The 23,623-nt window shown below is 41.1% G+C and overlaps 2 protein-coding genes across 5 annotated transcripts in view; one reads left to right on the top strand and one right to left on the bottom strand.

The window, feature by feature from the left end:
- Nucleotides 1-10,714, top strand: part of SEMA4D (semaphorin 4D) — a 143,619-nt gene extending 132,905 nt beyond the window's left edge. The window contains exons 17-19 of one of the 2 annotated variants that reach the window (XM_042455768.1): nucleotides 7,329-7,532; nucleotides 8,207-8,304; nucleotides 9,695-10,714. In XM_042455768.1, coding sequence (XP_042311702.1) covers nucleotides 7,329-7,532; nucleotides 8,207-8,304; nucleotides 9,695-9,736 — 344 coding nt within the window. In that variant the 3' untranslated portion in view covers nucleotides 9,737-10,714. The remainder of the gene's footprint in view (nucleotides 1-7,328; nucleotides 7,533-8,206; nucleotides 8,305-9,694) is intronic. The other variant, XM_042455766.1, reaches the window with a different exon arrangement.
- A 50-nt stretch (nucleotides 10,715-10,764) lies between these two features.
- The window catches only part of SECISBP2 (SECIS binding protein 2), a 39,921-nt gene continuing 27,062 nt past the window's right edge, over nucleotides 10,765-23,623 (bottom strand). For all 3 annotated transcript variants that reach the window (XM_042455769.1, XM_042455771.1, XM_042455772.1), the window contains exons 14-19: nucleotides 19,362-19,521; nucleotides 17,286-17,506; nucleotides 16,919-17,073; nucleotides 14,665-14,866; nucleotides 13,529-13,634; nucleotides 10,765-10,921 (exon numbers count right to left, since the gene is read on the bottom strand). In XM_042455769.1, the coding sequence (XP_042311703.1) occupies nucleotides 10,897-10,921; nucleotides 13,529-13,634; nucleotides 14,665-14,866; nucleotides 16,919-17,073; nucleotides 17,286-17,506; nucleotides 19,362-19,521 (869 nt within the window). In that variant the 3' untranslated portion in view covers nucleotides 10,765-10,896. The remainder of the gene's footprint in view (nucleotides 10,922-13,528; nucleotides 13,635-14,664; nucleotides 14,867-16,918; nucleotides 17,074-17,285; nucleotides 17,507-19,361; nucleotides 19,522-23,623) is intronic.

Genomic DNA, 23,623 nt, shown 5'->3' with positions numbered 1-23,623 from the left:
GGGGGTGCGGAAGCACCGCCCCTTCCTAACCCTAGTACGTATTGTATACGTACTATTTGGCGGTCTGTAAACCACCATAGTTTAACCTTATGCATATGTTAATCTTTATACACACACACACACACACACACACACACATGGAGGTTGGTATTATCTTCCTCCCTCTGCAATGACCAAAGCACCCCCCCCCAACCTACTACGGTATACAGCACCTTCCCATGGTTACTCTTAGTAGAAGGGGGGTGGGGAATCATAGAAGCATCTGGCTATATCTCCATAGTCAGATGTGAAATGATTGCCTCAACTGCTGAAACCTCTGGAGGATCTTTGCAGATGATGTAATTGTTCCAGATTTTGCTATAGGGACATAGCCAGAAGCTTCTGAGATTCTTCCCCCACCCAACCCTACTGTCTACTGGCCACAGAATGAACATGAGGAGTGCTTCAGGTGCTGTAGAGTAGGTCTGGGTATGATAAATGGCTCAGTTTAACATAATTCTGCCTGAAAACGCCCTCTGCTCTGTTGCACCATGCAGGAGTGTGGCCTTCTCCTCCTGCTCAGGCTGGAATAATCCATAGCAAATGACTATAACTGGGTATTCAAACCTACATAATTACAGAATTCTTGTTGGTCCCAGTTTAGTCAGTTCACAAAACAAAGCTGGGGGAATCACACAGTCCTCCCAATGTTGCTAGATTGCAACTCCCATCAACCCTAGCTAGCACAGCTAATAGCAAGAAGTGTTGGTGAGTTGCAGTCCAACTTCTGGAGGACCACATGATTCCTACCCCTGGAATACACATTACTGCAGATATGGCTTTCATTTTCCTGTGGTGAAATTTGACTAGTGTCAGACATGTGTTTTGGATTCATTTTTCCTGATGTCATTCTCCCCAGATCCTTTTCTCTTAGGGGAAAAAGACATTTATGCTGCATAGATAGAAGTATTCCCCTTGATAAACTGGGTTGGGTAAAGAAGTTGAGCTATTTTCATCAAATTGGTTCCAAATCAATTTTCATTCTGATCTGAAGCACCTTCATTCTATATGCTGGCCTAGCGGTGATCAAAGTCAATGTCACTGAATATATACCAAAGTGTGGCTTCCGGGACTCAGACGCAACTCTGAGCTCTTTGTTCTTCCTGGCAATTTACCTTGCCCTCCTACCTTGCTGCTGCTCACATCTCTCAGCTTGATTTCCATCCTTGATAATCTTATTTTCAGTGACCTTCAGGAAGACTTCATCTAAATTGAAACCAGATTAGCTCCAGAAATAGGACAGGAAGTAAATTAAATTGAAAGATGGTATAGCTGCATCATGATTATTCTGGCTTGCAAACCCTTGTTAAGTGATTCAGTGTTGCCTACCCGGCTGAGGTTTTCTTTTATGAAGATAAGTTACTTCCTTATAGTTTGAGTTTACAAAAGAAAACTACACTCATAGCATCATTTCTTCAGGGTAGCATGATTTAATATGTTGTTCCCTTTTGTAAACAGAGTGGGAAAGTTTCTTTTTGTGGATCACACCTCCCAGAATCCTCCAGCCAGCACAGCCACAGCCATGCAGATGAGGATTCCGAGTGCTGCGGTTCAAAAATCTTTCCAAGCACCAGTCTAAATCGAAAAGAGGCTGCATCATCACTGCAGAAATAATACAATTTGACAGCACTTTAACTGCCATGGCTCAATGCTATGGAATTCTGGGAACTATAGTCTGTTGCAGCACCACTGACAGAGTTCCCAGAACTGCAGCAGAGTTCCCGAATTCCATAGCATTGAGTCATGGCAGTTAAAGTGGTGTCAAATTGTATTATTTCTGCAGTGCGGATGCAGCAAGAATGGATTTGCTGAATGAGAATTTAGAAGTGCATGCAGTTCTTATGAGCTGCTTGATGGAAAGTTAAGTGCTACCTGGAAACTGCTTAGAACTGGTAGCTACTCCAAGGGACTGTGCACACCAGCATCTTTGGCCAGGTTGGGGGCGGAGTTGGGGCATAGCATCCTCTGGCGCTATATCCACACAACGCAACACCAAAGGAGCGCTGTAAAGCCGTAGTGCCACAACTATCGCACCATTTGCAGAATGCAAAAAGGAGCTGCCTTTGATGCTCTTTTTTGTGCCCTGCAAAGGCCAGATTGAGGCCACAGCATGCGGTTGCCGCGGTCCGGATCTGGCTATAAAAGGGTACACATGTACTTCAGAAAATGATGGATGTGTTCAGGATTTTCCCCCCTGAAGATAAGGCAAGCTTAATTAGAAAATTGGGAGAGAATTATTGATGGAAAAAAACAAGTCGACCATGGAACCAGTCACCTAAAGGAATAGGATGCTCACCTCTCACTGGAGGTGTTTAAGCAGAGGCTGGACACACATCTGTTGGGCATACTCAAATTCTGTATTTCTTGCAGTAAAAAGGGAGTTGAACTAGATGGTCTATAAGACAACCATGGTTGGTGGCTTCCATGTCATTAGAACAGAAAATCCACTCCAATTTTTAGCCTCGATTTGAAAGGAGTGATCATCCAAGGTCCTGAACCCTTTGTCCAAAATGGGTTCAGTATTTTACATGGCTCCTGTAAAATCCAGGCTAAAACCACTGACATGGAACCTGCTGCTCCAAGTATTCCTCCAAGTCTGTTTCTTTTGACTTATTTCTACAAGTATGCTCATCCATTTATGTGTATTTTGATTCCTGCCTTCTGTAACTTTTTGGGTTTTTTTTTATCCTACAAGCATCCGTACGGAGTGGATATGTATGGAAGTAAGTATCTAAAAATGTTTTGAGTCTACCTTGGGGAAGTATAGAGACCACAGCAATCCTCAGAGTTCAATGGGATTGTCAATTTAGTATGTGTTACAATTTAACAAGTCCTAAATATATGGGGAATTGCTCCTAATAACAGCATCTTATGGCAAGTGGTTCTTTATGAGTGCTTTGCTTCAGATACATGATAGTTATACTCAAGCTGGCCATCTTTAACTATCAGCTCAAACCACTGCTAAAAGCACAAAATTCAGGTGCCTCCTCCCCCCTCCTGCACAAATCCTTTATATTTTACCTACTTAAAAACAGATGCAAACAGTACTTTGCAAGGCAATGTAGCTGAAATATGCCCAAGTAAAAACAACCCTATATGAGATCCTCACATTCAAGAGATCGCATGCAGAGTGCCAACTGCTAGGGACCAACATTGGGGGACAGTTGTTGCCTTTGTGCCCTACTTCCCAGAAGGCAGCTGTTGGCCTGGTTGTAGAAGAAAAGGTTGGATTAGATTAAGTCTTCCATATCTTCTTTGTGTGTTCACAAGTTCAGTCCCACAGTGCTCAAAGAGTCTTAGGCTGCATCTGCACTGCAGAATTAATGCAGTTTGACACTGCTATGGGTCAATACTATGGAATTCTGGGATTGGTAGTTTTGTACAATATTTAGCTTTCTCTGTCAGAGAGCTCTGATGCCACAACAAACTACAAATCCCAGAGTCCCAGACAGTTAAAATGGTATCAAACTGCATTAATTCTGCAGTGCGGCAGCAGCCTCACTCCCAGAGAAAAGTCCAAAGAAGTACAGTCTTAAAAGAGAAGTCAGCGAATGTGGAGAATCTGCAAGAGAGGAAGCCCCATGTTTGCTTATGACACCCAGGGCCTTGCCTTAAGCATGGGGGATCGTTTTCTTCTTTTTCTCCTCTTCTCCTAACCATAATAATATCTGTACTCTCCATGTCTATCATCAGTATCTTCCCCTTCCTCAGTCACTCCTCCCATTGATACCAGTGGGAAGGAAAATTACTGTGGCAGCTCAAGAACTGGTTTAGTTCTCCTGTCTTACTGTGAACCTGTGAGGGGATCCTTTGGACCCAAAGATTCTCCTGGTCTGCCCAGGATGTATCACATCCCCCCCTGGAATTTCTTTTCCTCTGCCCCCAGCAGGACATCTACATCAGAGAAGTGAGTGTTTTTTCCCCTCCCTTGGGGCCCATGTGCTGATCTGCAACAGAACAGGACTTCTACAGCACTGAACACTGTGGGGTTTAAAAAGGACAGAATGGGCTTAGTCCCTGTTTTTATTATTATTATTATTAACCTTTATTTATGAAGCGCTGTAAATTTACACAGCGCTGTACATGCAATCCTTTTAGTTAGACGGTTCCCTGCCCTCAGGCTTACAATCTAAAAAGACATAACACAGAAGGAGAAGGGAGTGGTGACGGGAAAGGGTAAGAGGTCCAGCAGTTCCTCTCAACCTCCGAGGCCTGGACCAAGGCAGATGGACTGAAGGGAGGGCATGGCTTCAAAATGGAAGGTTAATCATTATCCAGGGAAAATACATACTCACAAGTAGGATAATGCATATACAGTACATAGCAATACAGGAAATGGATCGATAAACAGCCAACAACAGAACATCAGATAGTAAGCGATAATTATGCGATGCCTGGGAAGGCTTCTCTGAATAGGATGGTTTTCAACTCCGTTTTGAAGCTGGTTAATGAAGTGATGGCTCTTGCTTGTGGAGGAAGAAGGTTCCAGGAGTGAGGGGCAGCAAGTAAAAAGGGGCGAATCCTAGTTGGGGCAGAGGAAATCCTGGGCTGAGACAGGAACCCTTGACTACCAGAACGGAGGGCCCTGGTGGGAAGGTGAGGAGAAAGAAGGTCTGATAAGTAAGGAGGGGCCAGTCCATGGAGGGCTTTGAATGTCGACAGCAGGAGCTTATACTGAATGCGGAAAGGGAGAGGGAGCCAGTGAAGGGATGCCAACACAGGAGAGATGTGGTCAGAGCGGTGGGTGGAAGTGATAATGCGTGCAGCTGAATGCTGGACAGAGATTAAAGGACGGAGGTGAGAAAAAGGAAGCCCAGCCAGGAGGACATTACAGTAATCAAGTCGTGAGATCACTAGGGCATGGACCAGGATCTTGGCAGTAGAGGCGGAGAGATATGGTCGGATTTTGGCAATATTGTACAAAAAGAATCTACAAGCCTTGGCTGTGGTCTGGATCTGAGGGATACACGACAGAGAAGAGTCAAAGATAAAGCCAAGACTGCGGGCTTGCTGGACTGGTTGAATGGAAATGTTGTCCACAGAGACAGAAAAGGAGTGTTGAAGGTTGGGCTTAGGAGGAAAGACAAGAAGCTCCGTCTTGGACATGTTGAGCTTCAAATGCCGATGGCGCATCCACTGTGAGACAGCTGTAAGGCAAGATGAGACTTGCTGTTCAAGCCTTGGAGAAAGGTCAGGGGCAGAAAGATACAGCTGGGTGTCATCGGCATACAGATGGTAGGAAAAACCAAAAGAGCTGATGAGTTTTCCTAAGGACAGTGTGTAGAGAGAAAACAGAAGGGGACCCAGAACAGAGCCCTGGGGAACTCCAACAGATAAGGGAACAGGAGAAGAAGTCTGACCCCCTGCAACTACTGCAAAAGATCTGCCAGACAAGTAAGATCTAAACCAGTCGAGAACAGAGTCTGAGAACCCAAGGTCAGAGAGTATGTCAACTAGAAGACAGTGATCAACAGTGTCAAAGGCTGCAGACAGATCGAGAAGAATGAGAACAGAGTAAAGGCCATTAGCCTTGGCCTGTAAAAGGTCATTCGAGATCTTAGTGAGAGCTGTCTCTGTAGAATGCCTTGGGCGGAAACCAGACTGAAAGGGATCAAGGATGGAATTGGCTTCAAGAAACTCAAGACAGCGCGAATAGACAACCCGTTCCAAAACCTTAGAAAGAAAGGGGAGAAGAGAAATCGGACGATAGCTAGACAAAGAGGAGGGGTCAAGAGAAGGTTTTTTCAGAATTGGGGAAATGAGAGCATGTTTGAAGTCCGAGGGGAAGGAGCCTGTAGAGAGAGAGAGATTGAAGATATGGAGGAGCGAGGGCAGAAAGGAGGGAGCTATAGAGATTAGAAGACGAGTAGGAATAGGATCAAGAGGACAGGTAGCAGGTTTGGAAGAGTTCAGAAGTGTAGAGAGTTCATCCAAAGAGGCAGGCGGAAAGACAGAAAATTTGTTAGGCGAAGGCGATAGAAGATTAAGAGCAGAAGAAGAATCAGGAGGGACTATCTCAGAGCGAATAGTGGTAATCTTAGAGATGAAATAGTTAGCAAAGTCATTGGGAGAGAATGATGAAGAGACAGGAGGAGAGGGAGGTTTAAGTAAAGTGTTGAAGGTGGAGAACAAACGCTGCGGGCGCCTCTCATTGGCAGAGATCAATGATTTGTAATAATTCTGTTTTGCCATAGAGAGGGCGTGTGTTTCTGCTGAAGAGAGAATCATAGCTCCATTAAACCACTGAAAATTTTGAAATAAGCAACATGGAAAGATTTGTGCCATCGGGAATGTAAATGGAGTATTTTTTTTTTAAATTTAGCTGCTATGATTTAGAAACTTGCTTTCCCTTCTCAAACCAATGGACAGAAGCAGGTTCAACATTCAAGGAAAAAAACCAAATACACAGGTTGATTGGCTTCTTCATTTGGGGTGAACAAAAAGCCGCTGCAAGGAATGCAGGGAATTTTAATGGCTCAAAGTCAGTAGAATCAATATTTTAAAAACAAACTGTAATCCATACCCATCCCTTCAGGCACCAATGGATCAAAGGAAGGATATAGTAGATATTCACACTCAAAAAAGAAATGGCATGAATTTAAAAAATATATACAAAATAAAATATGCCTTTTATTTTGTTAAAAAAATATCTTCCCAAAAAGTTCACAAGGGAAGTTCAATCAAGCAAATCGTCAACTGAGATTCTCCCACCTCCCAGTTTTTGGTTGCTGTTCAGTCCATACTTTGTGCTCAAAGAGGATGGAGTGGAAACCCAACTTCCTGGATCTTGCCTGATGCTTTCATGGGAAAAGAGCAAAGCAGCACAGCTAACATTTGTTCAGTCACACCTCACTGTCGCCCATCCGGATGACACTGCTTGGGAAGCTACAGGTTGCTGGAGTTATCTGCTGGCTGTATCAGAACAGATTGTTTCTTTTGGGTCGCCTGTTTGGAGAGCGAACTGTGTGAATTATATTTCTTGACTGGCTTCCAAGTGCACTGACGCTTGGAAAAAATATTGAGACTGTGTTGCCTTTGGAACTGTAAAGCAATGGACCTGATCCAACAGCTTCCTTTGTGGATGTATTTATTCTTCTTCCACTTCCCAGCAACCTTTAATTTCACATGCATGAATTCCAAAGGTGTTGAAGATGAACTACTTGCACCCCTCTGCTGCTGAGAGCTGGTGGGAGTTGTGGCCCAACATATCCTCTCCCCTGCTTTAAAGAGACTTTGTAATATAATTCTGCATTTAATATCATTCATTGGCCATGTTCTTTTCCCCACAGGGCCCCGAGATGCACATTTTGTATGGAAAAAGAATGGGCAGAAAATGGAAGCTTGTGTAAATGAGCAGAGCTATGTACTGTCTGATGGACGACAACATATTCTAAGCTGGGTGAAAGATGCTATCACTCAAGATTCAGAATACTGCTGCCTGGTGGTCTCAAAATCTGGAAACAAAACTTCTACATCTTACATCACTGTTGAAGGTAGAGGCATAATGCTATGTTGCCTTTTTTCCAATGCAGAATAGGAATACCACACAAAGAAAATCTCGTTTGCTGGTTTAGCTGTTCTTTGATCATAAAAAGGGGTGTTGTTTGGGAAGGTACAGATGACCAATAGTAAAAATGTTGATTCGTGTTGACACAAACACATTCATGTCCATGCAAAAATTATCAACTGTGGTTAAAGTAGAAGGGCAAATAGATGCTGAGTAAAGGAAAACTGGAAGAAAAAATGGCAATTGCAGTTCAAACATGGAAAATATGGAAAAATTCTGAACCAGACAATTGCACATGATGCAGCTGTGAACATCTGAAAGTATTATCAGTCTTAATTAAAAAAAAATTGGACTGTAATTTCTAGAACACCTGCCCTCTTTAACGTTAGCTTTGGTCCTAATGTTCCTGTTCCTTTTTTTCCTGTGTAAATCATCTCCAAAAGGTTTAGAAATCATACAAGAAGGGGCTGCATCTGTGTGCATGTGGCAAATTTCTCAAGTAAATTCTTATTTTTCCCCCTCTGTTTGCTACTGAATCTTAAGTTTAACCTCAGCAGAGGGCAGAAGAGTCAGTTCTCAAAATAAAAGATTATTTTTAAAAGAAAGATATTGGTTGAACATTCCATATTTGATAATATTCCTGCTGCTTATTATTTCCAGGTAGTAACTATCAGGAAAGCTGGTCAAGAGAATTAGCTAGCTGGAGAAGTGTTGTCACTGAACATGACAAAATGATGGAGAGCTGGAAAAAGACCTGGGTAGGTGACATGGCACAAGCGTATGTGCAACCATCTCTTTTGTTCCATTAGGAGAATCCAGGCAGCTCCCTTTTTGGACAGCTGCCTGAAGAGGCAGTTCATGTCGACCAAACTGTTGCAATGCAAGCTCTTAAGCTAAAAGGTTACACTGCCCCACAAATTCATCACAAGAGATCTGGGATGTTCTGGGCTTGTCAATCACCACTGTTGCCATTGGCTGACCTATACCAGAGTAAATTTCAGTCTCCCATATCTGGTCACAAACTCCAATCTCATGCACTCAGACACTGGAGATGTCACTAGACTACAACTCCCCAAATTCTCTAGCCAGCATAGTCAAAGACCACTCTCACTAAAGGGTAGGATGAAAAGAATATTCAGCATTATTCATTTCCCAGATGAAAAAAATGGCTTTGGGGGAAAATAATAGAGGTGAGAGTTTTGCAGTTTATGCCTGCTTTTGACACAATCCAAATGTTTTGGGAGATTATATGAAGGAATTTGTGTGTGTTTTTGTGAAACTTTCATGAAGTTTTGGCAGGAAAAAGTTTTTGTCCAACCCCCAAGTTCCTTAAAATGTTTCAGGATATATAAATACTGTGGAGAAACATTAAGCTACTGTTGTGCTTGATGCAAAACAGTTAATCTAAGTCAGGGATGGACAACTTGTAACCTACTGGTTGCAAGCAGCCCTTGGAACCCCTAAGTGTGACAGAGCCCCCCAGATGTCCTTTGAAACAAATCAGGCTAATTGCTGGCCCCAAAACTAGCTGAAAGCATCCAAAACTGCCTGCAAATAAAGCAGTTGGCTTCTGAGTTCTGGCCACTTGACATACACTGGTACAGCTTGCTGGATAGGTGGATGGGGAATGCTTCGCCTCATGTTTTGTTGTTGTGTGCACTTATTGGCAACCCTAAGGCAAACCTTTCAGGGTGTTTTCCTGAAGGCAAGCCTGCCAGTTCATAATATAAGCCTTCTCTTGGGCTGCTTATTTTAGCATGCATCTAGTGCTAACCGAAAGGCCCATGGCAGAGTCTGATCAGGTCAGTTTCATTTTAGAATGCATGCCATTGGAAGCTCCATTTTCTCCCACAGCTTTTTGGAAACGTAAAGTTACAATGAGACAGCGCTCATTGTAAAACCATTACTTTACATTACAGCAGAAAAATAAATCTATCCCACTCCCTTCCCTTGTGAGCAAACTATAACTAATTGTCACTTGTTGTGGCACATCAGATGTCAGTATATTTCCCTAATGCAAGTTTCAGGAGACTGTGCAAACCCTTTTGCTTTTTAAATTAATAATCAGTGAGTTATGGAAAGTCAGGCTGAGCATAGGCTACTGATACAGGGAAATAAAAATGTCTTTTCTGGTTTGTCTTTCTATAGGAAAGCTGCAACAAGAAAGGAAAATCAAGAAATAGTGGCTGAAAAGGCCTGGAAAATTTCTGAAATATAGCTTGTCACATACAAAAAAGATTGCACTGCAGCTATTCAACAACACTCTGATCAGAGGACTTGGGTGAAGTTGGCAGCTGAAAACATTCTTATCACTGCTTTGAAAAATACTGCTCCTTTGCCAATGAAACTGAACAATGTATTCAAACATTGCTATTCTTTTCAATTTTTACTATTGTGAGGGGGAGGGGAAGAATGACTACTAAAAGGTTTATATTGCCAGTTCATCTGATGTTTATAAATGCCATGAACACCAACTTCAGGCTTAGCCTGTTATAAGAGACTAACTGATGAGTGTTTGGCCTGTTATACAGTGCATGGAATTAATTGCATCACTGACTACATTTATTAAAAGCCTGTACTGAATGGTTACTTCTAAGCAGTGAAAGAGAGACTGAAAGAAACCTACGTCTGTTAGTTTCTACAATATATCTTGAAGTAAATGAAGCTTTGAATGAGTTGCTGTTTCTAATAAGGAAGCCATTTTGGCAGGAGAGGTTTCATAGCTGCATTAGAGTCATCCTGAAATCTCAAAAGGTTTGGTCAACTAGCTTCCATTCTAAAACACTGGAGTTTTATAGAAGATCTAAAAGATATAAAAAGATGCAAACCAGAGCATGCAAATAGTGGAAATGTACTGTACGATCAGCCCTGTGTATCCACGGATTCAACCACCCACAGAGTCAATCATCCACAACTTGAAGAAGTCAGATCTTTTTTTGAAAAAAAGTGAACCTTGATTTTGCCGTTTTATATAAGGGACACCATTTTACTATGTCACTGTATAAAATGGGACTTGAGCATTTTCAGATTTTGATATATCAACAGGGAGTCCTGGAAAAGTCATTATGTGGTACTAGGGGTATGGCAGACCTGTTTGAAAAAGTTTAGGCCCCCTATTCTACTCTTCTTGAACAAGTTCATGATGGATGAACAGCTTTGATTGTCTTTGTATAAATTACTAGAGTACAGCCATAGAGCTAAATAAATTCATCAACTGATTAGTACAAAACGGAAAAGGATTTGCTTTACTTTTTGATTTTCTTGATTTAACAACACAATAGCTTGTCCAGTGAAAATGGGGTCAGAATCCACAGAACTGTTATAGAGCAGATGGCAGGCATCCTGGATTCTCATGGTGTTAACTCACTCTGCCTGCTGCAAATAGACAGGAATAAAAATACAGTGCTATATGAGTGAATCTGCAAAGGCAGCAAAATAGTTATGTCAGGGCTAGACATTCCCCAGTCAATATGCTTCTCTTTTTCTGCCTGTAAAATTATCTTGCTTAAATTATTGCTATTCTTGAAGTAGAGGATGTACTGACTCATACTAAACACTAACAGTTCTTTACCTCTGGAGCACATGTCTTATTCGACAAACCATTTTTTCAAAAGCATATATGAAAACTGGAGACAATTAATTCCACCAAGACACACTATTGCTGACCGAAAAGGCAATAATCAGAACCAGTACTGTGACGATATTCTGTTAAGCTGGGTCAGTGCTCTTGAGTAACATATTGATTAACTGGCAAAACAAGTTCCTAGAGTACCTTACTTGATCGTGTTGTAATATGACACTGAAGTATTTGGGTACAGAGTTATCATATTGGGGATACAGAATACCACTCAGCTGACACATATTATTGTACCATCATTGCTGAACAAAGAACACAGGCTTTTCAACGTGGCGAACTTAAGGTCAAAAGAAGACACAGATTGTACAGAACCTTTATACAGATTTTCTGCACCTTCTATACTACGATCAGCAATACATGCAGTCCCTTCAGTTGGTACTTCGTGGATGAAAGTGGATATTCTAGCTTTAACTCATATGTAAAAGCAAAACCAATCTAGGAAAAGGGTAACCAGCACCTGATAAATTTATGTTGATGAGAAATGTTCCAGAATTACTGAATCACAAGAATGGCTGGAATGCAAAGTTTAAATTTTGAAAATCTGGAACTTCCATACAGCATACATGATATAACATAAGCAAAAAGCTTTTTCTCTCTCTCTGAAATTAAGGGTCCGCTATACTTCCAATGAAAGCATTTCTATGATTTTAGTGCAAAGATCTTTTGGCACAGCAAGGGTCCTGCAAACAGCTTTGTTTCGTACCTGTCAAATAAATCCAATTCACTGAAGACACAGAACTAGTTTGGGAAGACACAGTACAAACCGGTCAACAAATGACAGCAGTTCTCCCAGTTGCCCTGGCTAAGGCTAAGCTGTGAGCAGCTGAACAGATGAGTGCCAAACTCCCACACAACATTTGGTACCCCTGGCTTTAATCAGACCTCCTACTCTGACAAAAAGCTTTGATGATAAACCAGACCAATGTTGACTCTTCATATCCTTTCCAAGTTAACTAGGGGTCAGAAATGCTATTATGCCAAAGTGGAGCATTTTTGGTCAAAGGGCACAGTAATCTCAATTTAACTGGGTCATTTACGATGATATATGAATAATATCTAAAATTACACCATAAGATATCTAATTTTTTTCCTTATTTTTCCTTTTGTAGTGATTGTTGGTTGCTTTTTAGAAGGGATAGGGACTGCTTTCAACAACTGCTCAAAGGATTTAAATTATACTTGTAAAAGAGAAGTCAGTGTACACTAAAGTGCCCCAGCCTTTTACTTCTGTGAACACCAACCATCAGTTTTAATGAACAGCTGGCCACTGGTTTACATTAGTTGGGATGATACCTGACACAAACCTTCTGCTTGATGTTTGAAAAAGGCTTGCTTTTAATGTAACTTCTTCAAATCATTTATACTTTGCTTTTTAGCTAAGAGGCTCCCAGGCTGTTTTACAAACAGTTAACTTGACTCATTCTTAATCCACACTTCAAGCTACCCTGGAGTAGCTACACTCTACCTCCAGCACTAACTAATGTGGCATTACTATTCAGAGCTTGTATTTATGTCCAAATTTAATTCTACCAATATGTAAGTAGTGAGTTATATATTAGTAGAATTAGATTTGGACATAAGTACAAGAAGGTCCCATGTTCTTCCACCCACTCCTCAATTTGTGTAGGTTGAATACCACCTATTGAAAGGCCTCACCTTGTACTACACCACTTATCTTTGACTACTGGACATGCTGGGAGTTGAAGATGAACATGGAGACAGACACAACTATTTCTATGAGTAAAGTAGGCAGAAAAAGATGTGTGCAATTATTTTTAAGAATCCAACTCTATCAGTGGAAGAATATGAAACAGTGCCATTTTCTGCAATCTGAAGGCTCTGTTTACACTGAGCAAAAGACCTGCAGCTTGCCAGACGATCTCATGCTTTCCACGTACGGTATTCCCCCTAGTGTAAGTTAGTACATTCAAAGTATCAAATCTTATGAAAGGAACTATGAATTCTGCATTGCATTGCAGTTTCAGAAAGCCTGCTTGCAGGCTGTTTAGATGCTTGGCCTTGAGTAAGTCAGCAACTGTCTGGCACTCCAATAGTTAACAAACTACTCTGCCTCTCAAAGCAAATCTTTGATGGAATGCAGCTGAAGACATTTCATCCCTTAGTCCAGTACACAGTGAGTTGCTGGGGAATGGTCCAGAATCAGTAATTCAGTATAATTATCTGCTAAATACAATCATGTCATTTTCTTTTAGACAACTTACTGTACACCCTTTCCTCTGGGTAATTAGTTTTAGATAATTTAGTATTTACATATTTATAAATACACCCACACCCATATATTTTTAAAAAATCAAATAAGGCCAAAGAAGGTAGTCTTGATTTACTGAGGCTCTTCAAAACCCATGGGCAACATTTCGGCAGTTAACTGTTTTTCCAGCTCCAGCATATAAGGTTTATACTCCTCTTCAAGCTTTTGCTTCCAGATTTTAACTAGGGAAAAAAACAACCAAAAATAGCATTTATTTTTCAGACATATAAATACAAGGCCCACTGCAAGTTTTAGTGCTATCTGATATATAACATAGGAGGTGGAAACCTATTATCCCCTCCCCCAGCCTTGGAAGTACTCTCCTTGGAAGAAAATTCCCCCACGCATCTCCCTCCTGAAAGCAAGGAACTGCTTTGTCAGACATTGAAATCCCTAAACACTTGACTTTAAGGAGGTACAATTAGTTTCCTTATGCTGGAAACTGAAGATAATTTAACCAACAGAAGGTAACCACTTATACCATGGGGGAGGAAAGAGACTCTATATGCTTAAGATGTTTGCTTATTTCCAAATGCCAGTTAATTTCAATCAGCACTTGGAGAATAGTTGATGTTACTCTCTTCCAAGCCTATGCAAGAACCTATCATAACACTCATTAGTATTGAGGGGTTTAACAAAAACCAACTGGAAAATACTTCCATTTCCTGATACCTAGTGTTGGTTCTCTACCAATCAACCCAAAGCTGTTTCCGACCCAGAATCATGCCAAAGGCCACATTAAAATGAATTGAAATAAGACATCTCATTCAGCAACCCCTGCAGCCAAGGGCTACCATACAATCAAGGATCTTCTCCAAGAATGGAATGTTGGAGACAGAGCAATACAAGACAAAAATGTTCTGGCTAATTCACTGTCAAGGGGGATGTATTTTTTTTTATTTTATGACTGGATATTATAGATTTCTAATAAGGTTTGAACAGCTCCAACACAGGCCTTTGAACAGTGATTTGATGACTGAGGAGACTCTCTGGGGAAGCTACTCATATTTTGTGTATATGGTCAAAGTTGCTGTACTCTGCAGCACAAACTGTAATGAGTAACAGAGACTGTTCTTTTCTTCGTGACCAAGGTTAGGAATACCATATTTGACAAATTAAAATGGTACATATCAAGACATCGTTACAGCTGAAATATTCTAATGCGGTTGATACAGACATCTGTCCACGTTAAAAAAATACTCTGGAACTCACTGTAATCTGGGACATCCTCCTCAGATTGTGGAGCAGGCAACACAAAAGTTTCTAGTGGGCTGTTCTCACTATCAGGGGTTTTTGACTGTGTGTAGTCACTTCCATTTTCTTCTTCAGCTGACTCTCTTTCTAATGCCGAAATCATTTCCTTATAGGCCTGTCTTGCTTCCATTGTCAGTTCCACCATTTTGTGAAAATAGTCCTATGACATAAAGACAGATGGTTCTCGGAATGTTATTAAGTCAAACTTTCAGCAATTTCTCCTAAAAGGACAAAAGGTAGCATCTCAGAGTGTCGACATTCTGTGTCCACAGACTTGCCACCCATAGATTCCAGGATCTGCGGACGGCAAACCCACATGGGGGGATGACAGGGAAGGAGGTGGCGGTGAGGAAGAGGAGGAGGAAGGAAGAGGGGGAGGAGGAAGGTGGCTGCGGTGGCGGGGAGAAGAGAAGGGAGGAGAAAGGAAGAGGCAACCATGGCGGCGAGGGATGAAGAGGAGGAGGAGGAAAGAGGAGGAGGAGGAGGCAGCCCCCTTGGTCAGAGTGGCAAGACAGGCTTCGGGCAGCTGGGGCAACAAAGTCCCATTATCCCTAATGGTGGTGCACCTGCACCACCATTCAGAACAATGGGACATGACCATCTGTGGGTTTTGATATCCATGGGGGGGGGAACCAAAATGAATCCCCCCCATGGATACCAAGGGCTCATTGTATTTTTATTTACTGAGAATACACAGACCTGAAATCAGAAATCACAGGCTTTCTGTGATGGGAATTCTCCAAGTAAATCTTGTTGAAGAGAATTTATCAATCCCACCCACTGAATAGGGTATGTCTCACATTTAGCCAAATAGCTGCATTAGTGGTACAGTAGCTGCCTACAGTGTGCACACTCTACTTCACTTTTCTATCTTTCTCCAGCTTTTCAGGTCCTAGGTTCTGCACAATCAGTTATTGCCCCATCAGCTTTTCAGATCTACCAGTTATTGCCCCATCAGCTTTTCAGATCTACCAGTTAAATATTATACTTCTGTCTTATGCTACAAAGGCTTAGTTATGGAATTGGTCAGTCCTGCAGCCAACTAGATACTGGACTGCAACTTCCATCAGCTCCACTAGTACAGCCAATGGCTATTACAGGAATTGTAATTCAACAATATTAATAGCCTCCTAAGCACTGGTGTTGGTGGAAATTACACTATAATATGAGGGGACACAAGGAACACAAGGAAGCAGAAAGACAGAGATGAAACCTTGCAAGATACTAGACATTAGACTTTGCAGTGGCTATCTGAAACCATGCAATATAAACATGTAATGCTCAGGCTGTGATGGTTATAAAACACTGACATTAATCAGGAATTGCTCACATCGACTTGAAAAAGGGAAGTGTTACCATAAAACTAATAATAGTTGTCCCTATGCAGAAGGCTTATTCAGGATTGGAGTTTCTCCACATATCTATATCCAAGTATATGACTATGTGAGGAAAACAAACACTGCTTGTGTGAACCAGCCCTGCAATCAACTACAACAGCATAGATCAGCAGGACCAATATGGCAAACAGAAGTTGGCATCTTGATAAGGTGATGCAAATGTTGCACCAATAGAAGACAGCAGATGGATGCTAATGTACCGAGATGCACCATTACTGCTGGGTACAGAAATACAGAGGTATGGGAGGAATAAAATGCATGTAGGCATTGAGACAGTTTGCTCACCTGAACGTCTAAAAGAATTTAATTAACACACCTTGTAGAACAAACAGTTAAGAATGCATTTAGGGGAGGTTACTGGAAAAGTGATGTTCAAATAAGATAACTGCCTGGTTGTCTTCTATCTGTCCAGCAGATTTTGTAGCCGATCAAACTGACTAGACGTGGGGGAGGGTAAGACACAAAAGTGCATCATAGCAGGTAACATGCAGTTTGGCTCAGTTGACTGAAGTGCCTGTAGCTCTGAAAGGAACTCAACAGTTCCACTATCATATCTGCGCCAGACTATGGACTGGATGTGTGCAGGTCCCTAGAAGATTCAGCTTAAGAACTTAAATGGTTTAATTCTGAAAGATCCCTAACAATGAGCAGAGGGGAGTTGAGTAAGACAGATTTTCCTAACATTTAATGATGCAGAACTCACAGACAACAGTTATCAACACCTTACATCATTAGTTATCTAAGATGAAGTTTAAGTTTTACATACAAACATATACTAAAGAAGAAGGTGAAACAGCATATTAAATACAACTCACCTGAGCACCATCGTAGCTGAAAATCCCCACCACACTGACAGGCACTGCTTTGTTCAAACAGCGCCCAAGAGCTTTGCGATTGAGAGCAAAAACAAATGGGATATTCTGTTCACAAGCAGTGTCAATGATGAGATGCAGAGTCTCATCCAATCCACCTGGGACAAAACCATAAAAAAACAAACCATCAGAAAAAAGGAACAATGACCACAACTATGAATGCAGCTGGTAACATAAATGTAGAGAGATGGGGGGACTGTTAACAGGTAGCATGTACTGTAGGGCACTCTCTTTCCTCCACTTCACTGCACCATGATGGATTTGATATCTGTTTACTTTAATCAGACACATCGTTCATACAAAACCTCACCTTTTGACTGAATTTTTTCACAGTTTGGGGAAATTATGACACATTTCAACTTTTTTAGTTTCAAATGTTTCAACACTTCTCGGAGTCCCATAACAAGTCTGCGTTTTGTCTTGGCCTTGACAGGGTCTTTCTGATATAGGCGGTCTTGGAAGCGAACCAACTCTTTCAAGAGATCTGTTACACAGCTGTCAACCTCTTTACTAAGTACTTGAGTGCAGTAACTAAAGGAAGAAGGAAAGAGTTTCAGTATTATGACAAATACTCAATTCTGCTCTCTTTAATTCTTTTCTCATTTATTACACACAATCAAGCCAGACGTTAGTGCCCAGAACAAATTAAAGTATTTACTATGTCAAATCTTAAAAATACATATACAAAAAACACTAGCAAAAGATGAAAAGTCTGCCTACTATCCAGACGCTATGACATATCTGGATTTGCAAATAATTTGGATTAATATGGTTAAGAACACAGAACAGTCTATTGTTTTGCAGCCTACATACAAGCATAGTTTTAGTGGCCAATCTCTTTGGGAACGCCTACAAATCAAAATCAAGTGAACACTTTCTCAGTTGTTCGAGGTGAGGAGGGAGATACATTGCTTTATCCAGGAATGTGCAGAAAATGCATAACAAGAGATGAGAAAAGGCTGTTCACCAAATATTCCAAGAGGCATAGTTTCAACATGGTCAGTTTCAGAAGGCCAAACTGATGCCAGCAGTTGGCTTAAATAATTCCACTGCCTCACTGGTAAATATTCCGGAAAAATGAGAGTGAAAATTTATTTCCAGACCAATGCAACATTCTCAGTGAGATATTGCTGGGTAATTATGGAACGCAATACTCCTCTCATTGAAAAGTGTGGGGCAGATAAATATCATTTCCATTATATAAAAGGACAGGAGAGCTACTCAGCTACTGGTGGTGCAGTGGTTAAATGCCTGTACTGCAGCCATTCACTCAAAACCACAAGGTTGCGAGTTCAAGACCAGCAAAAGGGCCCAAGCTCGACTCGGGCTTGCATCCTTCCGAGGTCGCTAAAATGAGTACCCAGACTGTTGAGGGCAAATTAGCTTACTTGCTAATTAGCTTACTTGCTGTTCACCGCTATGATCTTTGGAATAGCGGTATATAAATAAAAAACAAAAAAAATTGTTTCCCCTGTATCCTGTGAAAATGGCTGTGCACAATTTTGTTCTAGCTTTTCTTTGCAAAACAAAGTTTTACACTAAACACATTAAATCTAGGGTTTTATATATAGGAGAATCAAAATACTGGAGAATCAATTGGAAGAACTGAAAAGTTCTTCTAAAAGTGAACATTAATCATAATCTGTTTTATTCAGATTCCTGGTATTCAATTTTGCAAAACCAAGTAACGTAGTGCTTGCTGCTGCACTCATGTGCTGCTTGACAGCTTCCTATAGACAGTAGGTTGGCCACTGTGTGAACAGAATATTGGCCTAGATAGGCCTTTGGGCTGACCCAATAGGACTCGTTTTAAGCGGTTTTATTTTTACAGGGGATTCTGCTACTGTGCTCACATTAAATCTTCTCTCTGTGCAAAAAAAAAAAAAAAAATGTCATCCTTTCTGCAGCAACATGAATCCCAGTGCTGTAATAAGCATGTAATAGACTAATGAACTAATTCTTTATTCAGCCCATCTCCTCACATCTGGAGTCTCCAAATTTGTTTCAGCACTAGAAAACTAGTGGAGAGGAGTGGGACAGAACTGTAAATACCAGAGACTCCTCTGCCTGTTCTCTCTGCTATGAACTAGTCTTAAGCATGCCTCTTTTCTCCAACATCAGCTCTCAGCTGTAACATTAGGCAAAATAACCCTGGTAACAGTAATATTGACTTTACAGAACTGTAGTAAGGACTGTAACAATGCAATGGATGTGAAGAGCTCTGAATAGCCATTTGTGAAAGGGTGACCTAGGTTCTTGAAAAACAACTGCAGGTTTGTTCAACCTATTTCAGTATGGCTTATTAAGAATCCTTCTTCACAGATCTTCCAAGTGCCACAACAGGAACAGTATATTGACCTGGAATGATAATCACCAATACACTTACTCTCTGAATCTTCGGCTGTGAATTTTGGGAAGATTGGAATTCAGCTGTGCTGGAACTAGGGCATTTTCTGTGGAACTACTATATTCTGTACATTTCAGGTCTACTTGTGAATCATCTTCAGCCAGAATTACAGGATCTATAGAAGTATCTTCTGCATTCTCTAAATGAAAAGGAAAGAGGTTCTTTTTTAATTGATGAGGAACTTTAAATTCTTATTATATCTATATACTTACTGGTATTTCAATTTCAATCAAATGTCACATTAACAAAGTGAAACTAACGTTCCATGTACCTATTCAGAAATAAAGGTGAAAGTTTTCATCTCACTGTTCCTAGACTCCTATTGTGTAGAAGTAATATTTGAAACAGCCCCACTTCTAAATTTATTTGTAGAAATTATGGGGGGGGGGACACCTAATCTATAAACAGAACTAAAAAAAGCATGACTATGTGCTAATAGTTTTTTCTAGTTCCACTCTGAACTTTTTTTAAAGGGTAGAGCGGTACTTACTATGTGGGTTATTCTAAAGACATCTGAGTGAGGCATCGGGAAAAGTAGGTTGTATTCTAATCACCGAACAAAAGAGGAAGCATGTGTGATGTCCTATCAACAAAAATACTGTATCCTGGTTCTTCATACAGCTCCAACTGCAGCCAAAGTTTGTTCATACTCTGAAGAGCAACTCAGGCCACAAGGCATCATGCAAGAGGAGGAGTAGAGGGGAGTAGGTGCAAGGAACCCTCGTCTCTGAGAGATGAAAAGGGCAGTGCAGTATACTGTAGTGCCAAAAGAAAAGGAGAGGTCTCTGTTCAGCCACCAAGGGTGGAGCTGGATGTCTTACTTGGACTTCTCTGGAAGAAACATTCACAGTAAGTACCAAAGTACCTTTCTCTGAATGATCCTTCTCCGAGAGGTCCTGCAGAATGGAAGACACCCATGCTGTTTCCTAGCAAGGAAACTCCATGACTGATGTCTAGCAATTGTCAACAACTGACCTATCTATCAATGGCCAGTGTTGTGGATAAAAAATGACCCATACAGTAGAATTGTGCTAAAGATATTGGATCTAGACTTACAGATTTCTGCTAGAGGGACACTGGTTGAGAAGACTGCTGACATGGACACAACCTTAATGGACATGTATTTATTATTTTGGGGTTATGCTGAGTTATGCAGATTTTGATCCAACATGCCAGGATAGATCTGTAGATCCTTTCCCACAGGAATTGGATTGAAAGGAAATAAAAATGAATCTGGTCACTAAAAATCTTTTGTTTTCCAAAGATAAATTTTGGTTGCTTTATGTGTAATTTCATTTATTTTATTTTTTGTCAGACCAGAAGCACCTCTCTCTTGTTTGGATTAAGTTTCAATTTCTTTGTCCTCATCCAACCCATTACTGACAGTAAACAGTACTAAGACAGCTTCCTTAGAATCAGATGGAGAGATAGAGATGGGTGTCATCAACTGGTTGGGCATTGTATTGATGACATCAAACCCCCAAACACTGGATGACCTCTACCAGTGATTTCATATAGGAGTTGAACAGCATGGGGGACAAAATGGGGAACAGCATGGGGGACCTTACAGGCCAATAGCCAGGATGTTGAACAGGAGAGTCCCCCAGTACCACCTCTGAGTTTGCCCCAAAGGAGGACCAGAATCAGAGGATAATAATGCCCCCAAGTCCCATCCCAGAGAGGCAGCCCAGAAGATCATGGTCAATGGTATTGAAAGCTGATGAAAGGCCAGCCAGAACCAACAAAGACATAATCTCCCCTCTCCAGTTCTCTGAACAGGCCATCCACAAGGCAACCAAAGCTGCCTCTGTCCTATAACCAGGCCTGAAGCCAGACTGAAATGGATCTAGATAATCCATCTTGTCCAGAAACCCCTGGAGCTCCAAAACCTTGTCCAAAAATGGAATGTTAGGGACTGGCCAATAATTATTCAGACTGATGGGATCCATGGAGATCTTTTTTTAAAAGGTGTTGGTTTCACCACAGCCTTTTTTAGGTAGGATGTCAACTTCCCTTGCTGCAGTGAAACATTCACCATTCCTTTTACCCACTCGGCCAGTCCCACTCTAACGGCTTTCAGAAGCAAGAGGGGAAAGGATCCAGTAAACGTGTGGTGGTCCTCACCTCTCCAAGAATCCTGGCCACATCCTCAGGCCGCACAATCTGAACCATATTCAATAATACAGGTCAAGCAGCTGACAAGATTATGTCCACTGGACCTGTCTCAAGCCAGAGTGGATCCGAGTAACTTTGCCTGCAAAGTATCTTGCCAATTCTTCACAGCAGTCACTCCAGCCATTGGATGTTTGGAAGCAGTAGTCCTGGACATTTTGAAGCCTGGCAAAATGGGGGGGGGGGGGAGCTAACCACATTCATCTGTTTCTCTAATAGTACTGTAAAATCCTTTGGTTTCTCAAATTTGTTCAATCTGTTCAGCAACAAGAGTATAATATTTCTAGAGGGGAGCCTCATTTTTTAAAAAGTGATTGATTTGGGGAATGATTTGAAGTTATAACTGGACTAAATAGATAGCTTCCTCAGGTACTGGGCCAGGGTTTGATCCCCTTGAGTGGATTCCATTAAGGAGATAGAAATTCTAACATGGTCAGCACCTTGGGAATCAGGCAGAGGAAGAGCCAGTTTGCTGGGCCCCAAAGACTCTAAAAGCTGACGAAATATCTACCTGATTCTGCTTTCTTAGACTTTGGCCTGTTACAGACAGCCAAAATAAAGCTGCTTCGAGTCACAGTGGAGGTATGGTGTTTCAATGATGCCTGCGTCCTAAGAGTCCAGAAGTCACACCAAGCCACGCTCCAGCTGGAGCGTGGCTTGGTCTTCTGGACTATTAGGACGCATGCATCATTGAAACACCATACCTCCACTGTGACTCGAAGCAGCTTTATTTTGGCTGTCTGTAACAGGTCTTTATTACCTCTGCTGTGCAAGGGTTGGCCACCACCCCAATGTGAGGTCCATGCTTGCCAGGAGCTCCATTAAAGTACAGTGTACCCTCCACATTTGCTGAGAAGGGGTACAGGACTCCCGTGAAAGCAGAAAAACCATAAATAATAAAAACAAAAACAAAACACAAGTCTCCAGGAATCTTTCGGTCCTCCAGGGCAATTCTATGGTCTAGATCTGCCAAAAGTAGTTGCTCCAAGAATCTTTAGGTGCTCCAGTGTGACTCTGGCAGAAGGTGACAACAGAGTCATGCTGGAGGACCTAGAGATTTGTAGAGAGAACATATTAATCAAATACATGAATAATCAAACCCACAAAAATCAAAGTTGCAATGTGGAGGGCCAACTGTAACTTTATTCTCCATCACTACACCCACTGGATGTTTGGAAGCAGTAGTCCTGGACATATTGAAACCTGGCACAAATAACCATCTCTCTATTCTAGCTTGTCTCCCTTCCAGGCACAATCAGGGAGATACGAAAATAGAGAAATGGAAGATTAAAGAAATTTTGCTTTTGTTTTAAACTATGGGTATGCTGAAGAAAATGAATTAATGGTAGTAAGAATAATCAGTAAGCACAGATTTGCAAGAAAGTCTGCTGGAGCTAAAAGCTCAGATGAAGAAGTTATCCATGGCAAGGAAGGAATAACAGAAGGCAGCTACTTTTTTGATATATTACACGTTCTTTCCTGTCCTGTGAGTAGTACACAATCCAAAAAGCAGAGAGAGAGAGAGAGAGAGAGAGAGAATACTATGCATCTAGATACTTACAAATTAATCAAGAGAAAATAATATTTTTAACCAAAGTCCTATATACTTATTACTTGTAAGTTTAAAGCAGGCAGTAGAATACAAACAATAAGTCAGACTTCCAGTTCTAACCGAAAACACATGTAATGGTATACAAAATTGCTGGAAAGCTACTCTAGTAATAAATGGGTTGCATGCAGCATTAAACTAAGAAATGTACATCTAAAAATATATAACCAGTAATTGCACAATATGGATCAATATATGCAATAAACAAATAAAAACAAGGTGCACACAGAAGCCTCCCTAAGAAGTTGCAACAAATAAATGGCTTGGCAAATAATGAAAACAGACCAGGCAAATAAATACAAGGGATGCTAAAAGGTTCTCAGCCCAACCCACTTCCAAAATCTAGGCATACTTTATGTAACTTGAAAGAGAGGTTGGGTTTTGTTTGTTTTGGTTTTTGGTATTCTAAATTGCCAATTTGGCAGTTTGTAGCTCTAATTTCTGATTATTTTTTTTCAAA

This window comes from Sceloporus undulatus, chromosome 2 (assembly GCF_019175285.1).
Source record: "Sceloporus undulatus isolate JIND9_A2432 ecotype Alabama chromosome 2, SceUnd_v1.1, whole genome shotgun sequence".
NCBI lineage: Eukaryota > Metazoa > Chordata > Lepidosauria > Squamata > Phrynosomatidae > Sceloporus > Sceloporus undulatus.
This window is presented reverse-complemented; position numbering and strand designations above follow the sequence as displayed.